Genomic DNA, 23,269 nt, shown 5'->3' with positions numbered 1-23,269 from the left:
TGCGAAATGAGTGTTGGAACCATGGGTAGCAGCTTATTGACACCATCATCAACAGAACTCCCAAGTCCTCCCCCCCCCCTGGCCAAGGCTGACACCGGTTCGAGATAAAGCGATTCTTCTGGCTCTGGAGTTCGTTCCTGAAGCAGAGGTTGCTCGAAAGCCGTGTCCGCGAGCCATTTCAAGACAGCTGCCTCCGAAATGACGGAGGCACGTTCTGATCGGAGGAGCTTGACCATCGGCGACGGAGGAATGACGAGGACAAGGCTCGTTCCGTTGGATACTTTGACTCCATAGGCGCGCTGGCAATGAACCGATGGCATTGCCTGGACTTGCTGGACCGTGGCTTGGGGCACCAGGCGGCTTATGACGGCCTGTATGGGCTTTACCGGGGGCGGCGCGCACATGAATGTCGCCGATGTAGTGGTATGGTATGGCTTCTGCCCTACGGCGGGTATATGCGCGACAAACGGAAAACTGCAGGTCTGCGAAACGTCCAGACAGGCGAGTCGTATGCGAGGTGAAGTCGAGGTATGAGAGCGGTGATACCGACTAGGAGCCATGTGAAAGGGGATGAGCGCCAGTAGTTAGATATAACAAGCCCCTTGCCGACACCGAGGCGAAGATGTCGTCGGGTTGTGCAATGAAGCAAGGCTTTTGAACGTGCGGAGAGGTCCGGCTGGGGGCTTCGGATGTTATCATGCCAAGAAAGGCAATGTCAAGAGAACAGACCAATAATGGCGGGTGCCTAGAGGCGGATGCAAAGAGCGAGTGAGAGAAGGAGGCCGGGAGAGAATCTGATAGTCCCGGGGGGCCAAATAATGTTGGACTAGGTGCATGAGATGACTAGAAGATGGACGGGAAACAAGCAAAGGATTGAGAAGCGCATAACAGAACAGGGAGCAGAAGCGGTCAGCAACTCGGGGATGGCAAAGCCGAACACGCAAAGCAGGGTAATGAACGCAGTGGATGTAGTGGATGTTGTCAGACAACCCTTGTGCAGGAGCAGAGACGGCCGTCGCCCGAGTATGAAGTGTGGCGGCAGCTGCTCGAACTGGGATGCGTTGGGGATGGGCGTCTCCGTACCATTTAAACGACCGGGTGTATTGGTTTTGCACATAGCGCAGTATAGCAGCATAGCGGTCGGGAGAAAAACCTCGAGACATGACGGACGGGCGGCGCGCAGAAAAGGCTCGAGACCATGAGGTGGTCGAGCATGATGAATATGCGAACATAAGCTTGACCTGAATAGGCCAAGTAAGATCTCTCGAGACAAGCCAACGTCAAGATGAACTAATGAGAAAGCGCAACAGGCGAGCAAAAGGTCGACAGACCAAGCCCGCTAGCTCGCTGGTGACGGGCGAGGCGTCGTGCAAAGGAGAAACACTGGGGGGAGGGAGAAGCGCTCAATGAGCGTCTAGGAAATAAGCGAGAGAGACAACGCTAAGAGACGACCTACCTGCTTCAAGGTATGTTACCTTTACCTCGAGGTTCTTTAATTGGAAGCCGGGCGTGTCCAGCACAAGTTCCATGCCCCCCCCCCCGGGACAAGCGAGCCCGATGCTCCAGTGAGGTGGCTCCTAGAGATAGGGATCTAACGACCAAAGATGGGGAGAAATGAAAGAAGAAGGTGGAGGGAGGGTGGCTCCGGTACTTTGCAGTGCGAGGCTCCAGTAAGAGACGACAATATGTGCCACTTGGGGTCAACTCAAGCGAAGTTGCATAAGACGGACGACACGGTCGTTTTTAAAGAACAGTAGGCGGCGATGGACCAGTCATGCCGGCGATCTTCCTGTGCGTGCGTGTAAGAAGGTAAGCAAGCGAGTGTGCGTTGAGGCATCTCGAAGGGATGAGGGACGAGAAGCCTTAACCACCGGTGTAAAGCAATAAAGACCAATAATGGTTGGTTATCTGTGAAGGTATGTAGTCGGGTGGTAGGTACATAGTATGGCAGAGCCAAGGTTAGGTAGAGATGAGATGAGAACCGGGCGTGGAATTGATGTACGTGGAATTGGAGCAAGGGGCCCAAGGGGCCCTACCCTCCATTCGCGGGCCCCTGTCCCCGGCTAGTCTGTGCATCGAGAAGCGAGCCGGGAATTTGGCGATTGGACGCCGTCAAGCGAACCCGGTGGGGTCAGGATTCCGCCCGCAGTCTCGGGGCGGCCTTCGACTGGTCCAGACGTCTGGAAGTGGGCGCATTGATCAGTCTTGTCTCCACTGCTTCCTTACGGAAGGACCTCCTATAGCATAGCTATGTACCGAGGGGTAGCTGTGGAAGGTCGTGATCTTTAGCCTGCTTATCGTTCCTCGCCTGTTGACTGGCTGTTGGTTAACTACACATACTTCTCGTGCTGGTGTACCCTCCTGGTGGATTTCAAGCAGGAGTTCTTTAAAAGAACCTTTCAAATTCTTCTTCCCAAAAGGTTTTTGTTTATTTTTTCAAAATGAATTTCACATGGTTAAGTCTAACGTCCGCCCTTTACTACCCCTACAACACAGCAGGATGTGCAAGCTTAAGGCCTAACATAATACCATGCTGGCATCAAATCTTTTGCTGGCGCCGAAAGCTTCTTGCGAGTGGTAACTCGCCTCAGCACGCCTCCACAAAAAAGCCTTACCTTAGGTACGTAGACAACGCCGCGTGAGACCAGAGCCAGGCCAAATATCGCCCGCCAAACATAGATCCTACCTTGATATGCTTTTGTTGTGCTAGTTCCTTCATGCGGATGGCGCTCATAACATAAGTCCCGGCCCTGAACCAAGACTTAACCCGGTGCCACTGTGTGCTCAGCTTTCGTCGTCCGCCGTGCCTGAGCAAATTCAAAGTTATTTTCCTTGCAAGAGGTTCAAGGTCATCCACTTGCAAGGGTACACCACTAGGGGTGGGGCGGATTTTACATGCACAAGTTCGTCGCTAGACCCAATCCCATGTTTGCCAGACCGACCCTTAGGGGGTACATGATACATAGAAGCTGTCTAGAACTTTGGAAGTTGCTGACGGTTCTGGAGACTCGTCAAATTTATCGCAATAAGGCTTAGCGTTGTTGAGGGGGTGGGCGGGGGGTACATGGGCACCCCACACACCCCTAGTTTTCTGTACTTGCATGACTGTGCAGGCAGGGAGTAATGCTGCCTCGAACCATGCGTTCTTCGGAGGCCCTCTTTGAGACTACAGTCCTATGTTAGGCACCTGTCCAGGTACTGGGGCAACACACACACATTAGGTCAGACACACAAAGCACATTTGGTATCTTTCCTCAACTCTGTCTCGCTTAGCCCCGTAACCCTGATCCATTCCTTCAAATACGTCCTGCGCCAGCAGTCGGCATCTTGATTTCTATGAGCCTAGAGAGACTGCTCCGTTCCCGAGTGGCCGATTACACTCTCCAGTCCCGGAATGAGTTCTGGCCAAAAGGTTGGAGACGGCGCATCAAGATGGCTGCGCAATATTAAACTGGCCATATACCAATGACATCTCCCCGCCTTATGTATACAGCAACGGCAGTGGACTAAGCATCATACTTGGTCTGGGGTTTTGTGTCGTCATCGTCTTCTTGCAGGAGCTCGCCAAGTTGGACTGAAGATTGAGCAAACATCGCCAAACACCGTGGTGGCGGAGGGACCTTAGCCACATCCTCATTGTTTCCCGCAGTTCTAGTCTAGTTAACTCGCATGGCATCGGTTGCCCGTGCCGCAGTGCCCAGGAATGGTTTACCCCTTCCCTTCGATCAACGGACTGCATATCAGACTTCATCCCTCAGAGCCCCAGCACACTACTCTAACGTGCTTGGTCTGCTGCCTATTTGTCACCTCCCTTCACGGCAGGGACATCTGACTTCGCCCCGGGCGAAGACTTGTACAACTCGTTGACATTGAGTTTCTTCAGTCCATCCCAGTCGCTACCCTCGATAACGCTCATGCCACAGAAGCTCTGCAGATCTGTCAGCTGGCGTTCACTTGCCCCTTCGCACCCATTACAGCTGCTTACCTGAAATACATCAACTAGTATGACCTTGTCAGGATTCGTTAGGTTGACTTTGTGGCGCGGGTTTACCACTGAGGCGATCTGCTTGATGAGTTCGTCGCGTTCAAGGGTGTGGTTACTACGTATGGAAGGCCGGATTGCATACTGTCGAAAGTTAGCACAAACTTGGCCAACTTCCCGCGTTGTCGAACTAACCGTATAAGCCGGCCTCTCCTCGATCTTGGTTTGAGACTCATCCTTTTTAACCTCCACTCCCTTCACTTCCTCCTCCTTGACGTCGCCCTCCGCATCTTGAGCAACAACATCATTCGTCAGGTCGAACCACGGTGCCAGAGCCTTTCTGGCCACTCTAGCAACACCATTCTCAGAGGCCTTGTCCACGACACTTACAGGCGTTAGTCTGTTAATGTACTTGGTTTTCCGCTCTTTCAAGTCTGTGCACAGACTGGCATCTTGGCAGATCTGGCGGCAAAGCTCGACGGGGTCAACGGGATCCCTTGTCTTCATAAAAAAGACGCATTCAATGCCAGCCCGGATGGCCTTGAAGTTGCGTTTGGACTTCCCTCTTTTGGCGGAGCTGATACCGTCGAGTTCCTTCTGGATAGAAGCCTCGATGTCTTCGTCCTCCTCGTCTGATTCGACGTCTTCGCCAAGGGGAGTAATGCCATAGAGCGTTTTGCCATACTAAAGGGACAGGTATGTTGGTGAATGAAGAGAACGGAGTGCTGGGGAGGCCACAAACCTGGTCACAGAGCAGGTTGAACTCGCTGATGGATTTTCCATCCATGCCTCGGGCAAATGTGACCCATATGCCCTTGTCGCCGACCTCGAGCGTAACACCTCGGTCTTGGAGACTGGCAATCTTGGCCTTATGATGAGGCGTCTGCCACGTCCCCCCGCTCTTGCCACCCTAGAAGTTACCGGTTAGCCAAATACCCAATTGTTGCCCGTCGTCAGATTAGGAAACGCGATGAGCGCATCTCAATGGGCATAAAAGTGGCCATCATACAGAAACTCACCTTGCTTCTCTTTGCCGGGTGGGCATTACCACCTCCCGAGCTAGGCTGCTTTCTCTTCGTTGGGTCCGACATGTCGATTTGATTTTATACGCGTTATTTGTGGGGTTTGCTTGAAGTAGCAGTTGAGTCTCTTCACTGGTTTACTCTCTAAGATATGTGCGACTATGAAGCGGATGGCTGGTAATGCGACGAAGAAGTTAGCTGTGCGCCATATGAAAGGGGTAAAAATGCCACACCGCCCTGGGGGCAAGGAGGCGAAAGAAAAAAAAAACCCCCCAAGACCCGCTATCCTCTACGCCAATTTAGAGACTGCCCACTCAACTCCAATTCCCGAAACACCTTTCCCATAAGCTTTCTTCTCTTCGGGCTTTTACTTCCCAGTGGTAACTATTGATGTAAAATTATTTCTTTGGCTTCAAATCACAATCTGATGGCGTGTTTGATACAAATTTTCTAGCACCAACGTACATCCCGACGTAGCGAATGATGAAACGGGAGACAGGTATCTTTGCGATTGCAAAGAGCTTCTGTTATGGCCATGCTATGTCATCGTGAACTCCGTCTTTTAGGCATGTGTATTTCACGCTCATAACAGTTATTTCGCCTTTGACTTCTACTGGAAAGGGTGGGGCCTGCTGCTTTGCTTCGTTTTCAAGTCCATATTCACACTTTGTCTGGGACCTTGACAAAGTTAACATAAAGTGCGCCAACGTTGCGCGATTACGCCCGAGGTTTCATAGACCAACTAGTACAAGAGTTTAGATTCCTTGGATGGCGACGGAGTGCGGTCACGAAACCATCCGGATGATATATCTTCAGGTTGCGGGATTTGCCAACGCCAAACCTTAAAATCCTACCCGGATTTCAACCCCGCATCTCGCAACACAAATGGTTGAGGGCTCTCCTATGTTTACTATGTACCAGCTTTCCACTGCCACAGAATGCCCAGGGTGGTGGTGTATTCCTCCTGAAGAGCACAGGCTCAGTTGTAAGGAAAGAATGTCACCGAAAACTTGAAAAGCCAGGAAAATGGAACTTCAGTCTGAACTACTCTGGTACCGGTTTCCGAACCTTTTGCAAACCCATTAATAGGATTTTTTGAATGAGAAAAATACATCTAGCCGTGCGTCATTTGGAGCCCTCTCTGGGGCAAAGGAAACAAATCTTTCGCGTTATCTTTCCATCTATTCTGTAATTGATCACTCCGCCCTCGCGTTATTCCTGGCGCTAGCCTCGGCCGTCATGATCAATGCCCTCGGAGCATCCTCCTTGGGAAGGTAGAGCTCGACAAACTGCAGCGTCTTGGGGTTGTTAAACTCCCCGTCGGTGAGGAGCTCTTCCAACTCATCCTTGGTCTTGACCACAAACGTCTTGGCCGTCTTCTCGGTGCCCCCAAACACCGTCACAAGCTCCTTGTACTGCCACTGCACAATATCATTGTACTCTGCCTCCATTCCGTGGATGAATCGCTCAATTGTGAACCCGTCGTTACATATGACGAAGCTAGAGCAGAGCGTCAGTCTGGCTTAGATCCAAAATAAGAGGCGGTGAATGACTTACATTGTTGTCCTCAGGCCATGGCGTAACATGGTAGTCACCTCCTGTGCTGTGAGCTGGAAGGAGCCATCACCAACAAACAGAATTGTCCTCCGGTCTTCACCTGCGTCCTTGGCGGCGAGTGCGGCACCCTGGGCTGCGCCAACCGACCAGCCAATGCTACCCCAGAAAACCTGGCTCAACGCCGTGACGCCAGCGGGGAATTTGGTATCCCAGATGCCAAAGTTGGCTGTGCCCGTCTCGGTGACCACAATATCGTTCTCGCGGAGGTAGTTTCCAACTCTTGGCCACAGGTAGGCTTGAGTGATGGTCTGTGACGGGTCCGAGGCCGGGCTGGGCACTCTGTTCACTACATCTGGGGATGGCATGATAGATAGCTGGGTTAGGTCGAGGCGTTCGGTGACCTTGCGCAGAACACCACGCATGGTGATACCAGGGTACTCAGAGTACCGTACCCTCATATGTGTGCTGTGGAAGTCAATGGTGTTGAGTTGCGACGTCCGGTATGAGAACCCGGCAGTGTTGAAGTCACTCTGCAATGCAGTTAGCGGCTTGCACGTGGATCCCAAATTAGCCATGCCAACTTACCTTGAGGCCACCGATAGACAAAATTAAATCCGAGGATTCGACACGTTCACCAACATCGGGCTGTGAAGCGGTTCCAGCGTAGACACCGCCATAGTTGGGATGCGACTCGTTGACGGCCCCCTTGCCCATGGGAGTTACGAAGACGGGGATCTTTGTCTTTTCTAGCAACGCATGGACCTCGGGCAAGACGCGATGGCGGATAGCGCAGGCGTCGATCAGCATGACTGGCTTCTTCGCTGCGTGAAGGGACTTGAGAACAACATCGACGACGTAGTCCTCCCTGTCGGGGTCGTTGGGTGTTTCCTTCAAGTCAATGGGAGTCTTCAACCGCTCGCCCTCCACCTTCTTCTGGACGTTGTCGGTGGGCAGCATGATATAAACGGGACGACTGCGAATCCAACACTCTCTAAGAGCATGATCTATCTGGTTGGCGATCTCAGCCGGGTTGTTGAGACGAGCTACATCACAAGAGATCTGAGAGCTCATGTTGGAGAATACGTTGAAGTCGCCATTACCAAGAGTGTGGTGCAGAAGCATTCCGTTTCTCTGGGAGATGGTAGAAGGACAGCCGACAATGTGAACAACGGGTATATGCTCTGAATAGGCGCCGGCAATGGCATTGATGGCCGAAAGTTCGCCAACACCAAATGTGGTGATGATGGCAGAGATGCCCTTCACGCGGGCGTAACCATCAGCAGCGTAGCCTTACAAGAGATGTTAGCATGAGTTGGGGATGGTGAAGATGACAGATGGGCTACAACGGCACTTACCGGCGTTGAGCTCGTTAACACTGCCGACCCATTTCAGGCCACAGTCGGGGAGGTAGTCGAGGGCAACGAGGTTGAAGTCTCCAGGAAGACCGTGGACCGAGCGGACCCCGATCTCGTGAAGTCTCTTGAAGAGGTACTCGGCAACATCAACGGGCTCTTTTAGCCCTTGCGTTCTGATATCAGCCATGGTTGGGTCGGTATTCAATGGCTGAAAAGAAAGGAGATGGGTTTTGGGATGTAAAAAGTGGTGTTTAATGCTGCTACGAGTGAGGCAAGGCAAATGTGATGTGTTTGATTTCTGGACCTGGGAGTAGATCTGCCTCTGCCAGATATACAAGAGGCAGACAGGCTTATATCAAGTCGACGACTGCTGGAGATGGCGATATCGGTCTCGGCCGGACTCACTTCGTCTCGCAGAATGGAGTGACTAGGATCATGTCAGGCCACCGTCCATTGCGTTGCGAGATGAAACGACAGGGCCATCGGCGGTGGGTGGCAGCTCACGTAACGGCATATTCATATAAGTGACAGATTGTTCGTAAGGCTGTTGAACCAGGGAGGCTAAGTGGTCTCGGCATGGAATGGGCTCCATGGGGCATGGTAAGCTGGGATTGGGTTCCGATAGGAGACAGAACATGGGATTCGGTAGCGCTGTTACCCAGTCAGGCACGCATGAGAATAGAGCCAGCAGCAGACAATGGTCTATTGCATCAAGTGGGTGTAAACAATAGTGATGTAATTGAACACGCCACATGGGAGTGCGGTCACCATTACACCGGGCTGGTGCCGGGTGAGGCCGGGGGGGGGGGGGGGGGGGGTGTCACCAGGGCCGGGTCTTGGTTCAGCCCTCAGACCAAAGCTACCTTGCTTGAGGTCTCAGGCATGATTTGGAAAAAGAGGGCCTTGTTGAGATATTCGGAGAAGCCCAGAGGGAAGCATCGTAATCAACGTAACCTGGCACACGATGCTCATATCATGTAAAGGATCACGTTGTTTAGAACGTTCTAAATGGTAACTTCTTGGCCCAATACTTCCCTGTTCCTTGTCTCCGAGATGCGTTCGTTGCGTGCCTTTTGCCGACAGAAGCAGCGAGGAAGACAAAAGAAGCGGGCTTCGGCGGGGCCTCTGGCAGATACCCACTCGGCGCGCCACCCGGACAGCACCACATCTTCCCTAAAGTGTGACCACCCTGCAGCGCCATGCAGCTGTTGTTCCTTGACAACATAGTTTGTGCGCCCGTCTCGCCGGGATGCGCTGCCGGCCAGACCACGCTGTTGGGTAGCGGGCCATGTCGATGTCGTTTCTTCCTTAACGAACGAGAAGAAGTAAGGCTTTAAGCTTCGAAAGTGAGCTGTCAAACCAGTGATCAATGCTGTGTGATGCACTCTTATGCAGTCGAGCCAAGTTTGACAGGCTGGGCCAGCGTAGATCCCTCCTGTCGCCTCTTCGCGCTGACCGCCATCCTGTTATTCTTGTACATCCTCACGTTAATCCCGCATGCTTCCCACATGATCTGATTTTGGCACCAAGCTTCGGCCTTGCTACGGTCCATCTGGATAAAATGTGGAGCTGCAGATCCGGACCCGGACCCTCGATTCTCGGTCTCGGACGGCCGCTCGAAGACCGGCCCATTTCGCGCCGCGATTCGAATGCACCGCGGAATCACCCGAGCCGAGGCCAACGAGTTGCTATAGCGCCTTCCATCCTTGTAGAAACTAGGTAATGTGCATCAAATGGCCAACCAGCGACCTTGGTTCTTGATCCCATTCTTCTACCAGACAAAAGGCAGCAAATATCACATCATGTGCAGAGGATTTGCAAGCTAGGATGATGGAGATCTACCTGTGTCAATTGTGTTCATCTGCAACAACGCCCTATCAGGTTAAAGCAGAGGAGGGGACTTGCAATGAAGAAAAAGTAGATTGAACGACGCACAATAAAGGACGGGCAAACCCCTGCTCAGCCTCATGTGGCCATCCGTGTGAATGATACTCTATACAAGGTATAAATATTTTACATGCAACAACCTCTTGAGAAGAGATATGCCCCGGCCAAATGTAAACGCCTACGCCAATGCAACATACGCAATACAAGGCTGTGCCATTCAATCGCAACGGCCGTCCTTCCAACCGGTGCGCCACCGCTCCTCCCATTTGCTGCAGTCAAACTCCTTCTTCCCCAGCTTGCGGTTCACCTCATTATGCGCCTCACACAGCCAGTTGCCAAACTCGCTGCGACCGTCAACCCGTACCTGCTCCTTTTTCATGTAGGACTGGAAATCTTCAGCACACACCCAGCATGGGTACAGCTTCGAGAATAGTCTCATGAAGCCTCGAAGATCTTCCTTCTGGGTCGGCGATGGCCTTTCGGGGTATGTCGCAGCGATCGAGTGTAGCAGTTGCCAGGTGCCGCGTCCAAGGGCTTCGACATCGGGCGGGCAATCATCAATTCGCCCTGAAGTCGCCGGTGCTCCCTTTTTAACCGAGCCATTCATCTGGACTGCCCAGCTGGAGAACGCGCTTTTGGAGGAGCATGATCGACACCTGAAGAAGCCATGCGTTAGTATGAGTTCAAAGAACAAAGTTGGATACGACAGCACAGAAAAACCAGAGCAAACATAATTATCTTACGGCTTGCCGTCCGGGCCTAGGACCATGCCCTTAGGCAAGGGCTTGGGCGACTCAGTTGCCGTCGCCGCGGATGGGGTTGCATTTGCTGGAGGGACGCCACCAGCCGGGGGATCTCGCTCTTCATCGGCCATTTCTGACTGCTGCACAGGGTTCGCTCTTATCGCGAGAACCAAAACAAAGGACGGCGGACCGAAAAGAATAATTTGACACGACAAGGGACTTGAATGGGGTGATTCAGAACGCGCGATACCCGAGCCACAAATTTGTAAGCTTCTACGCTGTGCCCGTGGAATATTCCAAAGCTCACTCCCTTATCGATAAGATATGGGGTACCTGTGCCGATGACGCCGGCTTGCCGCTGCGGATGTACAGTGTACCCAACCGTGCTAGGGTGCCTCCAGTCGCAATGTGTGGTGGCGGGTAGGAGTCTCAGTTACTCGCGCGGCGACTTGCAGACCCAGGACCGAATGGGGGTCCGATGCTAAATAGATCTTATCGTCGGTGAGATGAAATGGGGTGCTTCTGTCTTTGAGCCGCACGGAGTGTCACAAGGTCTTCTGATTTTCTCGGCCTGACCGCTGTCTTTTGGACCGCCAACACGTTATGCAGACAGTTCTAGGTAACATGCCTATATACGTAAAAAGTAGCAGTTCCTCTTAGTCCCAAGTCCCGGTTCCAGTCTGTCGGTAATTGAGGCTTATCGCCTGGCCAGTCCGGGTAGAATAACAAAACAAAAACAGGGGGAGTGCGGACTGGGTATGGACGAGGCCAGCGGTTGTTCCGAATAGACAATGTGACTCCCTTTGCAAGATACACCCACAAAGTGTTTATTATATAGTCAAGTTGATAGGGAGTTAGAAATGCAATTGATAACTAGCACGGGATGGCTTCCCATTGGTAACGAAGGGCAGCATCAGACCTTGCCTTACCTAAGACAGTACGTAACTTTAGCCTAGCCAAAAATCTTGGAACCCGCTCCGGCGGGGCAAAGCTGCCCAGCAAGACTTGTGTGTGAGTGAGATGCCAACGTTTAATTAAAGGATTAAAAGTTACACGATCTGGTCCCCAAGGCGAGCAAGTGCTGGTGTCTTCAGCTTCCCGGGGAACTATTTTCAACGACAACAATCTTGCCATGGCCCAAACACCTCCAAGCCCGCTACCGGCCAAGGTGCCCGTGCTGCTACTCAAGACCAAGTCGACACCTGGCGACTCGTACGAGGACCTGTTCTCTCGCGAATGCGACAACCATGTCTTCGAGCCGTTGTTTGTCCCAGTCCTGCACCACAACTTTCAAGAGCAGGGCATGGCAACAATCAGAAATGTCTTGCACCACCGCGCTGTTAATACCGGCGCCGACGCCTCATACGGCGGCCTGATCTTCACCTCGCAGCGGGCCGTTGAGGCGTTTGCCCAATTGGTCGATGAAAGGAAGGGTTAGTCGGCTATCTTTGGAAGTTGCCGCACCCACGATGACGGGAAGCCGCTGACCGGATCAACAGGGACCGAAGAAAGATGGCCTCATCTTCAGGGTGTGCCGATCTACAGCGTCGGCCCGGCCACCACACGGGCTCTTAAGTCCGTTGCACAGGAACCCCCGTTGCAGATCTTCGGGGAGCACACCGGGAACGGCGACGCCTTGGCCAAATTCATACTGGAGCACTACGACCAATGGTACCATGGCCGGCCGACTAAGCCGCCCATGCTGTTCCTCGTTGGCGAGCAGAGGAGGGACATCATCCCCAAAACCCTAATGGGCCCTAATCTGCCCAGTGACAGGAGGATCCAAGTGGATGAGATCGTGGTCTACGGGACGGGTGTGATGGAGAGTTTCCCGCAAGATTTCCGTGGCATCTTGAAGGCTACCGACACCCGGCCGGTGCGCTGGATCGTCGTCTTCTCCCCAACAGGCTGCGACAGCATGCTTCGCGGTCTAGGAATGTTGAATGAGTCAACAGGCAAGGCAACGAAGACTGGGTTGGAGAAACGCAAGACGTTTATTGCGACCATCGGCCCGACGACAAGGGATTATCTGAGACGAACGTTTGACTTTGAGCCAGATGTCTGTGCCGAGGAACCAAGTCCCGAGGGTGTCAAACGTGGCATTGCTCAGTTCATGGAAACGAAAAGGTGACAATTTGGAAATTCCAGCAAGATTAAATAAACAAATGTGACAAGCTGGGCGTTGTCGGTGAACTGCGAGCGACTAATACATGTTCACAGCCATAGCGCCAGTACCTGTTTCCCAACTGTGGGCTCCCGTCTCTCACACGATCACGCGCGTCTAGGTAGAAGGCAGAATGGAATGTGGCACGACGCAACAAGGCGATTATTCCAATCCATAGAAGTTCAGACACGACCCAGCAACTTGAACGTCCACTAGTCATACAACCAGAGTTTAAGTAGACAGGGAAAATGACACAACTGGTCGTGAATATGCACGGACACTAATGAGAGATACATGCTCTGATACGTTCTGATTGGTTACTGCCTCATTAAATAAAATGCGACGCGAGCGCGAAAAGTCGCGCTTGCGCGTCATGCGCCGCGTTGACCTCACCGAGAACGACGCGTCGCACGACTGAGCGCGTACGTTACTACTCAGACCGAACGATCCGACCCGGCCAAAGGATCCATTTTCAAGGGAAACGTTAGAATGGAAAGAAAAAAAGAGCCCTCTCCCCCCAAAGGGAAAAGGTAAGAAGCGCTTTAACGACACTGTTGCGGGGCCTAACATACACAGTTGATTGACATGCTTCTCAAATCCTGACACCGAAACTCCCCCCCTATTTTCGGGCATGGCCTCATGCGCAAAAAAAAAAAAAAAAAGGGTTTTAACAAACACTTTCATAGTAGCGTCTCCTTCCGGGCATGTCGTTCTCGTGTTTCCTGAAGCGAAGCCCTCCATCGTCATATCCGACTTGCAAAAAGACATAAAAAGATTATCGCCCACACATTCGTAGGCTGAGCCGGGCGAGTAAGACAAGCCAAATTTGGTATCACGTAAACTGTAGAAAAGAAAGAAATGATGCGACAAGTGCATATTGAGAGCTTGCCGTCAAGCCAGGGGTTCATCAAACGTCAGCCTTCTTCTAGCCAAGCTGACGGGGGTCCTTGCTGACGAGAGGGTGACGGGCGTTTTCCATGCCTTTTGGGCCGGGCTTGGTGTGATATTGACAAATTCGGCAAAATCGAATCCTTGCCCTGGCGTGTTGGGGAACAAGTTGCCACCACCAGGCGTGGTCATATGAGATGAGGGAAGTGTCATATCGCGGCCGACCTTGGATGGCGGTGTCGATGGAGGCTCCATTCTGGTTTTGGTAGATGGTACGGCTGGTGACGGGGAGGCGGCGAGGTACAGCAAGAGGTCGGCACCCTCTTCTCCTGACTTGGCCGGGCCAGCACCTGCAGCTCTGTCCTTGGTGCGGCGATTGGGGATCGCACGGTTGCGCATTGGCGGGGTTGTCGGAGGCGAAGAACGGATATTGGCAGACCGGAAAGACTGCGTGGGTAGGAGATCATCTTCGTCATCCGAATTCGCTGCAAAGTTGGGTGATGTGAGGTCGTCCGCCAGTCTCCGGGCTCCTTGGAAAAATGAAACATCGGGGCCAGTCGACGTGGTGAAGTGCTGCTGCCTTCTGGGTTTGATTGGGGATGACTGCGCCAGCTGGTGGCTTTCCTTCCATGATGCATGGCTGTGTAGAGGTTTGATCGGCGTGGGAGAAGACCGGTAACGCTTGCTCGGACTGGAAGAGGGATAATCGAAAGAAGCCATGTATGTCCGTTTGCGGTGGCCGGTACTTCCGTTACTTGAGCCAATGGCGTCGGAAAAGAGAGGAGCCTTCAATGGCGAGCTCATGAGGGTTCTTGTAGGATATGGAAGGTCGGATGCACTCGAGGATGAGTCGGACAAGACGTCTCCATCGCACAAACGCTTCCGTCGCAATTCCTCCTCAAACTTAGGTTCGATAGTATCGAGAGTGAGGTCTTCCCAGCCATGCTTGGTCTTAAACTGGGCCAGGGCAAGTCGATTTTGCAGCCTTCGAGCTATCTGTGAGCGAGATATATGTGGTTAGCCAAAAGGCTATGCAGTGCATTTCGGCCGTGATGGCGCCCATATCCCAACTTACCTTGCTGACTTCTGCCCTCTTCAACACCTTGTCTGCAACCTCCTCGGGCTGCTGCTTCCACGGAGAAGACATGACTTGAATGCCGAGCATGCACGGTACTGCGGAGTATATCAATCGAGTCTTCAAAGGAAGATGATGGGCTGTGGTCGTTGTGATCCGAGGGGCGGCCTGTGGGAGGTGAAGTTGCTATAGCCCAGGAAATGTCGCCCGGCGCCAACTTTGACATAGGCGGGGGGTTGTAGGAGAACCGAAGGTCTATGACTTGGATGTATGTGTAGTAACGGTACAAGGATTGGACGAGGGGTTGAAATTGTTTTGTTGGAATGCGTGTGGGAATGGAATGCGTGTGGGAATGGAATGTGTGTCGCAGAGGAGGGTGAGATCTCTACGAGGGGAGCAATTGTCAAGGACGGGCGTAAAGATTTGCGGTGGTGGAGGATGCCAAAGAGAGAGGACGGGAAGAAGTGTGAGGATTCAGCTGGCTGTGGAATGAGTGGTCCAGTCTCAGCGAACGGGGCCCCGACGGGAAGCAAAATTCACACTTTATTCCATTCCCGTGGAAACCAAGCGCCGCCGCCAATGGCAGCCCGGTGGCACTTGCACTGGCTTTGGCAGTGGCAGGCCTTGTCGTGGTCTGGTGCACGGTGGCCCCCGTTCCATCCTTACAGCTAATAAATGGTACTCGACTGCCCTGTGCCCGTGCTTACTACCTTACCTAGTGTAGACATCTGGTTGAGGCGGGGCGGACTAAGACGCCTTGCCTTTAGGGGGCACTAGACTTCTTCGATGTCTAGCATCTGATTGCACAGCAACCCGCGGGGGGGGGGGGGGGGGGGGGGGGGCAGGAGGATCTGAAATCGTAGCTGGATTCAAAATGATGGATACAGAATTCTATGTTGAATCCTCGTACCTCCTCCATCCGCCCAGGCGAATAACGATAGTTAATTTCTCCTATATATACTGCAACTTGGGCGTTGGTTAAACCTTGCTCGTGATTTGATTCCTCGTATACTTTAATATCTTTATGGGAAGTCACCTGAGGATCGCGAGGCTTTCCCGCCATCTCAGTGTCGCAGCTGGCATCAACGAAGGGAAAGGAAGGGTGTATCTAGTGGTTTGCAGTGTAATGAATAGGCTGGGACTTGCCGCAGCCAAGTAAAGACTGCTCGCACGGTTGCATGGTTGCCCAGCGAGCTGTTTCGGCTGTCTCTAGCACCACATGGTGCTCTTACTCTACCTTGGGGCAGCCGGGCGCGACAGGTGCACCTGCGATACATATAAAATGGCACAGGTCTGTTCATTTCTCCTCAGCGAGGTAGGCTGCATGAAACCTGGACATAAGAAGGTTGGAGCCTCGTCTACAAAAAGACTTGGAATCAGATTACACAGCAATGTTCAGTTAAAAATCAGACCAACGTTCTTCAAGTGTGTGTGGCTTGCGTCCAGTGGTCGTGGCAATCGTTTTTTGCGACTTTGCCATGAGTAAGTAAGCTAAGCTGTCTTATATACTGCTAAGGCCAATTAAACAGACATGGCCCTCGGAAATAGCGATAGACCTGCACAATTGCTGCCTTTATTCTGTGCAGATGGATGCTGTGCCTTGATATCACCATGGCATGTACGGATAGAGGAATCACCAATGTGCCGAAGCGGGCAGCGGTTTAGGGGGGGTCAATCAAGATCCCTGCCGTTTAATTACCAACAACCCACCATCCAGGACCTGCTGCAGCCTGCGTGGCACATTCGCGCACCACTGCACACACACCATTTTTGGACCGATTGGCCGACGAGGACGGGTGTTCTCTATTGGGCTGGATGCGAAATTCAACTTCTAGCCAACTAGCCAACTAGCCAACTAGCCAAACATGCACGTGTAGTTGCGAATCAGGTGGGGCGCAAGAACAGCCTACTACGTTCATGGTAACCTTCATTGGATAGCGTAGGTCCCTCTGCAAGATGTCCCAGAGAGATGCTCAGCTGCTACGGAGTACTGTTTGAACATACCCAAATCGCAATGCATGCATGCATACGAACCGCAAGGACCAGAGATATGATACGAGACGCTCTGATCTGGATCGTCTGGTAGTAGGCAGCGACGGGGTTGGAGTCACAAACTGAACACGGTTATTTCTAAGACGTGGTGAGATGGATGCAAATATTGACGGAGATATGCGAGTGTACCCTGCATCCATAGCTGACCTGACGGGCAGACACAGAGTCAGACTATTTGATATGGCGAAGGCGTCTGGAAAGATGAGAAGAAAGTACTCCGCGTTGTCGATCGAGTAAGATGGCGTCTTTAGAGATATTCCCGACAAGACTCCATGCGCAATATTACTTCCCCCATGATTTGTCCACCAAACGCCGACGCAACAGAATGAATAAGCAATGCAAGATTGTATCCGGGCATCGACATAGGTATGGATACAGATACATCCGAACAGTGGGATGCACCTAACATGTACATGCTTTGCTGGTATCCGTACCATAAGGTATCTGCCCACCTACATTGGTATCCTTATCATTGCAGGCAATGCCAAAAGCAGGGGAAACCGGTTAGTAAACGCAAGTAGGATTGAATGGTTCGATGACCGCTGGTGGGCTACCTATCCTGCTCGAGGGAAACATTGACGCAACTCGGCCACTTTTTGATTCCCACTCGACCAAAAATAAAAACTGCGCCTTGTACTCTGTAAGCCAAGGGTCAATCGCTCAAGACGGCGTCTGTCCAGTGGGCACTCGGGCGGACACGTATCATCCTCACAGCATTTCATTGTCATCATCATGCCGTCCCGATCCGGTGCGTTCATCGTTGACTAGCTTTTGCCTACCGCCAGCCTTGGGGATGCTGCTGGTACACCGTAACCTGTCTCTAGACATGGCATGGTCTTTGCATCGGCATGGTGTATTCATCAAAGAGGGAAAGAACTTGATCATTGATGTTGATGAGAGAGACAGAGAGTAATATCCAAGTGCAACATGACCGACTCGCCGTTGCCCTGAAGCGCTTCGTTGCTCGTGTGTGTGGACTTTGACAGGCCGTTCGAAGAGAAGGGAAGAGGGGGATTGCTTAATTTTCGTTTCAAACTTTTACACGTTAGGGGGGGGGGGGGGGGGGGGGTCGAAGTATAATGCCGTCACGGTAATCCGCGGTTGTAGTCTCGACCGAGCGAATGTAATTCCTGATCTTTGATGACAGTTGAGACCGATAGCTACGCCAGTGCAGACCATGCTTGCCGCCGCCGCACACCCGCATGCCAGATGCAGGCAGGTTCAACCCAGCCACACCCTCTGTCAGGCTCCCAGTGCTATCCGTCACAAAACCTGGCACGTCTTGGCAGTACAGGCAGGGTTGGAGTTACCGCCTTTGTGGTTCCTTACCGTCCTCTCTGTTGTTCCATCGATGATTACCTCATATTTACTTGGCTTTAGCACTCGGATATCTGGCACTGCTTAGTAGTCTTATTCGCCAGCTGTCTCTTGGTGTCCTTGGGTGTGTGTGTGTGTGTGTGTGTGTATGCGTACACTCTATTGATGGCTTTGCGACCAATTTCTTGCTGGATTCCTTGCTTCGGCTAGCTAGCTCCCTCTGTCGTTGCCGATAGCTTTGGGACCTCTCAACCTCACCTCCTCTCCCTCCCTCCCTCCCTCTCTCCCGCTTCTCTCTATCTCTGAGATCGCCGTGATTGGCGGAGCTGACTCGGATTGCCTGGTCCTTCTGAGAAGGGTAGGCGACGAGAAGGGGAGGGGAGGGGGAAGTTGAAGGTATTTCGTGCCTGGTACCTGTAACTCTTTTCTTGTTCGGCCCCCTCCTTTTTCAAATGCCCGGATCCAATTGTTCATTCCTCATTCCCGAGTTCCTCATTCCATCCACCTTCCACCCCCTCCACAACATCCCACCCAAGCTAGCGGATGTCGTGAGCAGCTGGACGAGGTCTGGCCAGTCAGCTTGGCCATTGAGATAACCAGGAAAGTCCAGTTACATTCTCCCCCCACATATGTTTTTTGCTGTCTCGGTCCCTCCCCGTTTGATGCTGCTTGTTCCTTTTTGCTAGTCGCACATCTCTGCGTGGTGTTGACGACGATGACGCCGCCACAAACCCATAATTACAACCCCACTTCCATTGGCCGGCCTCTTCGAGACTCCAGTGGTACAAATGCACAAATGCAGCCATGATTGTGCAGCGGCATGCGGCAGATCGGTAAATTGTGAAGAGTGCGTTAGGTGACGACTGCACTAGTTAAAAGGAGGTGCAGGTGAGATATCCACTTTATATGGCAGTCGAGCAAGGCATCTATGTTCCTATGTACTTTCTCTCCCAGGAGGGGAGGTAGACCGGGAAGCTACCCCCACCAGCCCACCAGCTTTCCCCGTCTGCTCCATGACTTGTTATCACTTTTGGATGCTTGTGCGCATTTTACCGACACCTTCATCCTTCTCTCCTGGCCAACAATGCAGTGTCCAGTCGTAATTTTAACCCGTGTTTCCCACCCTCGAAACACAGCGACGTCATCGATCAATTGCTGCCGTCCATGTTCTGACAAGGTCCTCTTTATGCAAGGAAAGGTCTGAGCCTGAATTGGAGTCTTTACATGTATCCGCCCGTATTGCACCGAGACCCAGAACCGGACTGGAGACCCAGATCGCGCTTGCCAGACCTGGACATGGGACGTGAACATGAATGGTGGACGTGGACCGCACACCTTGGGCCTTGGATATTGATTGACTTTTTGGACTTCGTCGTCCCTCCCCAGTCATCTCCCACCATCCCATTCCCCATCCCATCCCTCCTCCGTCCGTTCGTATACTCGCAAACTTTCGTTGCAAACACCTACACCCTACTTTCTGCCATTGCTGCGCTGTTACTGTCAATTTTGTCTGCCTTTGCCATATCAGCCAGGACTGGTTTAACCTACACACACGCATACTACAAACCATCCACCTTCATGAACCCTATTGCAGATGCCGCTCGCTGATCAGTGACCTGATCTGAACCCGCCTTCACCTTTCATCCAATCGACAGCCTCTCTTTTTGGCTCAATGCTCATCGCCTGTTGGGGGAAAGAACTCGATTCGACTTTCTTGTTCATTCGCCAGTCATACCCGAGTCTCACCCCTATTTGCTCGCTGATATCTGCTGCGTTGCGCTGCACATGTCGACCGTCTCTTGTTGAAGCCGTCGTCCTTCTGCGGTAGAGCTACCGCGCTTTTCTTTGAGCACCATGGCTCCATCCATCCTCAACTTCAGAGCGCTGCGCCGCCGTTCTAAAGCCAGCTTCAAGACCGATCGGTCGAACACCGATGTATCCAGCGAAGCCAGCAACACAACCACTCCCACACCTACGAGCGGCGCCTCAACACCACCCTCAATCGCCCAAGCCTCCGACCCAGCACTCGATCTCCAATTGAAAGATTCCAACCACCCTGCAGCTCGTCTCCCACTGCCGACCGTACCTAATTCTCACCGAAACAGCGTCTCTGGCATGGCTGGTCTTGGTTCTCCTATCAATGGCAAGTCGACTTTACCTGTCTCTCCATATGCGCCACGAATCGCCAACATTACCGAAAATGCATGGGTAAGTAAGCCATATGTCTGTATGGACCGTGTCCGATGTCGTGCTGCCATTGTTTCTTCTCCCTCTCTTGCCGACTCGGCTAAGCTTTGGCTTAGGCAGTCGGCTGCAACCGCAGTCGACATCTAGCTGCATCCTCCGAGCGCTCTGCTAACGCCTGACAAGGTATATCAAAAAGTTCTTCTGGTACATGGGACGATAGGCGACCCCTCGCAACACTCTGTCGACGGCACCCTTTCCGTGACCCGCCTTGATGACAACTTTCCCCCTACATACTGGCCCGTATGCGACTCCCACTTTAAGGCTCTCGTCTACTTACAGCCGGGGCCCAATAAGATCCGATTTGACTTCTCAAGCCCGAAACTGCCGAATAGCGCCTCTTCGAACCCGATCCATGCATCCTACCTGACATTGCACATGTTGCCGGCCAATAATGCACCTCCACTGCAACTCGCAATTGTGGTCGCCAAGGATTCTCCAGAGACTTTCGATGCTGTTCCTACCCGCATTGAAAGAGAGGGCAATGGATTGGATACCGCAGTGCGCAAATTTCGAATGGCCGCGTATCTCTGGCAAGCTTTTACAGCCGAGCAAATGTGGCGGAACAAGTTTGGACGCCGCGTTTTTAGATTTGAGGAGGAATGGATCACCGGGACATCGAACCAGCGAGATCGCGAGAACGGGACGCTGCGCTCAGAGGCTCGAGTACACATCATTAGATCGGACAGGACTGTGGCAGAAATCCGAGACCTTGAGCTGGCGCAGCAGAACGAGAAAGCGAACAAGAAAGGAGACCTGTACGGAATTGCTGCCGAAGCGGTCAAGCAATATTTTCAACCACTAGGTGGTCAAAAGCAGTATGTCTCGGTGCTGATGCTCGACACACAGTGGGATAAGGATGCCAAGGTTGTGAGAGGGCACGCCGCGCTTGGTGGAAATGCCGGTGACTTGCAACTGGCCCTTTTTGGATCTCACTGTTTACAGAGCTACCCAGCAAGTTTCGAGGAAGTGGTCCCCGCATTCACAGACTGCACCCCGACTGACCTCGATTTCGTCGCCAACGACTGCAACCAAGCTGGTAGCTCCTGGGAGGCAGCTAACATCGGAATCGGCGCGCATTTGCATGAGACGGGCCATTTGTTCGGATGCCCCCATCAGGAGTATGGCATCATGCTCCGTGACTACCTGACACTGAACCGCAGCTTCGTTACCCGCGAGGCTTTTTGCACGAGAACAAAGTCCAAAGGAGGATTGGTCCTCCAGGCAGATGAATGCGGTTGGCATCGGTTGGATTGCTTACGCTTCCGCGCCCACCCTTGCTTCAAGCTACCTAGCGATTCTCCAATGAATCTCGACGACAGTGTCCATGCTTTCCCGGTCGAGAGTGGAAACGTGGTCATGATGGCAGCGACGGGTATTGCCTTCATTGAGTTGTTCTCTGAGGCGGATGACGTCTGTCGGAAGTGGATTGAATACCCTATCGAGAACGGCTCAGTTCAACGACAACTGACTTTGAACGATCGAGAGCTACGGGAGCAGCTTCCCGAGGACAAGCGGAAAGGACGCCTTAGGGTATCTGTCAAATCACACGGCGGCGGTAGCTTGGATATCGATGATTTTAAGAGACTGTGTTCCAAGGAGTCTTCATTCAAGTTGACACCTGGTCCGCTTGGCAAGACAGCCTACCGAGGCAAGGCACTCGGGCACTCAGCCATGGAAGGCAGTGTTGGACAAGAGGTTGTTTTTGAGAGTGCTAGCAAACAGAACCGTGTGCTTTCCCGTGTCATATTTTATCATGGATATGCGGTGGACGGCATGGAATTCGTCTACGATGACGACTCGACGCAACTGTTTGGGAAGAGAGGTGGCAAAGAGGGCGGCGATACTTTCGAGTTCGGTAAGCTCCCATGAAGCGGGACCGTGAAGTGTCTCTAGCTAACAGTGATATTTGACAGATATCCGCCGGGGTGAATACATCTCGGGCTTCTACATCCGCTCAGGATCCTGGATTGATGCCATCCAGGTCCTCACCAGTCTAGGTAGAAGGTCGCCTATGTTTGGTAATGCACATGGTGGATCTGCGTAAGTCCAAATACGGCATTAAAGGCCAGTGCACTACTTGTAACTGACGCCTGTATAGACATACTGTGATACCCCCAAGAGGATATACCATCTGCGGTGTTGCAGGCTCTTGTGGTGCCTGGGTCGACGGTTTCTCCATTCTCATCGTTCGATAGGGACCGAAATAGCGTCCTTGCCACTATTACGATTGGCCGAAGATAAAACTTAATAGTATTTACGACAATGAAGAGGATGGATAGGAGGTTTACTGCTGTCATCTGATGTTGCAGGGTTGACTGGCTTGCCATGGCCATTCATTGATTGGATTCGCACGACTTTGATACCATTTTCTGGCAACGTGCGCCTTGTTCTGGGGGAATACATACAAGCTGTAGCATCATTTCTTATTTGGTTGGCGGGCATCAACAACAAGGGCCAACGTTATGGATGGAATACCTAGCAAACGAGGCGTCTTGGAAATGGGCGGGATTACAGTACATACCGGTTGGCTGGCCATTTGACGCCGCGAGCTAGTGGCTTTGTAGCGGAAGATTGCGTGTCCAACCCTTGTAAATAGCAGGTATAATAGATAACTACGCTTGCTGGACGGTGATCGTAGCACTTATGACTGGACAGATTGTCTACTCAAGGCATGGACACATACGAACATGCGAATCTTTAGATTTGCATGCGGATAAAGCAGACAAGGTTAGCCAGCGATTCAATGAATATAATTTACAGTATAACCTATCACTGTAACAAACATTCGTACTTCCATGATTGTTGCTTTTGTTGCTTTTAATGGTAACGTAGTGGAAGGCGATTAATTTGGAATGAGGCAAGAAAGGGTAACGCAAGGTACGTACTTTACCTACCGTCTCATGCTGTCCGTTAAGGCCTTACAGGCAGGGATGTGATCCCCGCTGCCGCCAATCCAAGTTGAATCACGTGCGGCAGATTG

The 23,269-nt window shown here is 52.3% G+C and overlaps 6 protein-coding genes across 6 annotated transcripts; 2 read left to right on the top strand and 4 right to left on the bottom strand.

Moving 5' to 3' along the window:
• Positions 1-3,796: 3,796 nt before the first annotated feature.
• EsH8_I_000637 (putative tRNA acetyltransferase) lies at positions 3,797-5,073 on the bottom strand (the record flags this gene model as incomplete). The annotated part of the gene is made up of 5 exons (XM_083268050.1): positions 3,797-3,928; positions 3,986-4,126; positions 4,178-4,666; positions 4,725-4,892; positions 5,002-5,073. 5 exons carry the CDS (start codon positions 5,071-5,073, stop codon positions 3,797-3,799), a joined length of 1,002 nt encoding a protein of 333 aa, XP_083118488.1.
• Positions 5,074-6,200: 1,127 nt separating this feature from the next.
• EsH8_I_000636 (thiamine diphosphate-binding protein) lies at positions 6,201-8,103 on the bottom strand (the record flags this gene model as incomplete). The annotated part of the gene is made up of 4 exons (XM_083268049.1): positions 6,201-6,504; positions 6,562-7,091; positions 7,147-7,850; positions 7,917-8,103. 4 exons carry the CDS (start codon positions 8,101-8,103, stop codon positions 6,201-6,203), a joined length of 1,725 nt encoding a protein of 574 aa, XP_083118487.1.
• A 1,917-nt stretch (positions 8,104-10,020) lies between these two features.
• EsH8_I_000635 (flavin-linked sulfhydryl oxidase) lies at positions 10,021-10,677 on the bottom strand (the record flags this gene model as incomplete). The annotated part of the gene is made up of 2 exons (XM_083268048.1): positions 10,021-10,459; positions 10,547-10,677. 2 exons carry the CDS (start codon positions 10,675-10,677, stop codon positions 10,021-10,023), a joined length of 570 nt encoding a protein of 189 aa, XP_083118486.1.
• A 1,001-nt stretch (positions 10,678-11,678) lies between these two features.
• Positions 11,679-12,677, top strand: EsH8_I_000634 (uroporphyrinogen-III synthase HEM4; the record flags this gene model as incomplete). Its single annotated transcript, XM_083268047.1, has 2 exons — positions 11,679-11,979; positions 12,046-12,677. 2 exons carry the CDS (start codon positions 11,679-11,681, stop codon positions 12,675-12,677), a joined length of 933 nt encoding a protein of 310 aa, XP_083118485.1.
• Positions 12,678-13,601: 924 nt separating this feature from the next.
• On the bottom strand, positions 13,602-14,763 carry EsH8_I_000633 (Whi5 domain-containing protein; the record flags this gene model as incomplete). The annotated part of the gene is made up of 2 exons (XM_083268046.1): positions 13,602-14,594; positions 14,674-14,763. The coding sequence occupies 2 exons, from the start codon at positions 14,761-14,763 to the stop codon at positions 13,602-13,604; spliced, it is 1,083 nt and encodes a 360-aa protein (XP_083118484.1).
• Positions 14,764-19,896: 5,133 nt separating this feature from the next.
• EsH8_I_000632 (putative peptidase family-domain-containing protein) lies at positions 19,897-22,484 on the top strand (the record flags this gene model as incomplete). Its single annotated transcript, XM_083268045.1, has 4 exons — positions 19,897-20,250; positions 20,413-22,144; positions 22,203-22,329; positions 22,388-22,484. 4 exons carry the CDS (start codon positions 19,897-19,899, stop codon positions 22,482-22,484), a joined length of 2,310 nt encoding a protein of 769 aa, XP_083118483.1.
• Positions 22,485-23,269: the final 785 nt, after the last annotated feature.

This window comes from Colletotrichum jinshuiense, chromosome 1 (genome assembly GCF_051148585.1).
Source record: "Colletotrichum jinshuiense chromosome 1, complete sequence".
Classification (NCBI taxonomy): Eukaryota; Fungi; Ascomycota; class Sordariomycetes; order Glomerellales; family Glomerellaceae; genus Colletotrichum; species Colletotrichum jinshuiense.
The sequence above is the reverse complement of the archived record's forward strand: the minus strand, read 5'-3'. Positions and strand labels throughout refer to the sequence as shown.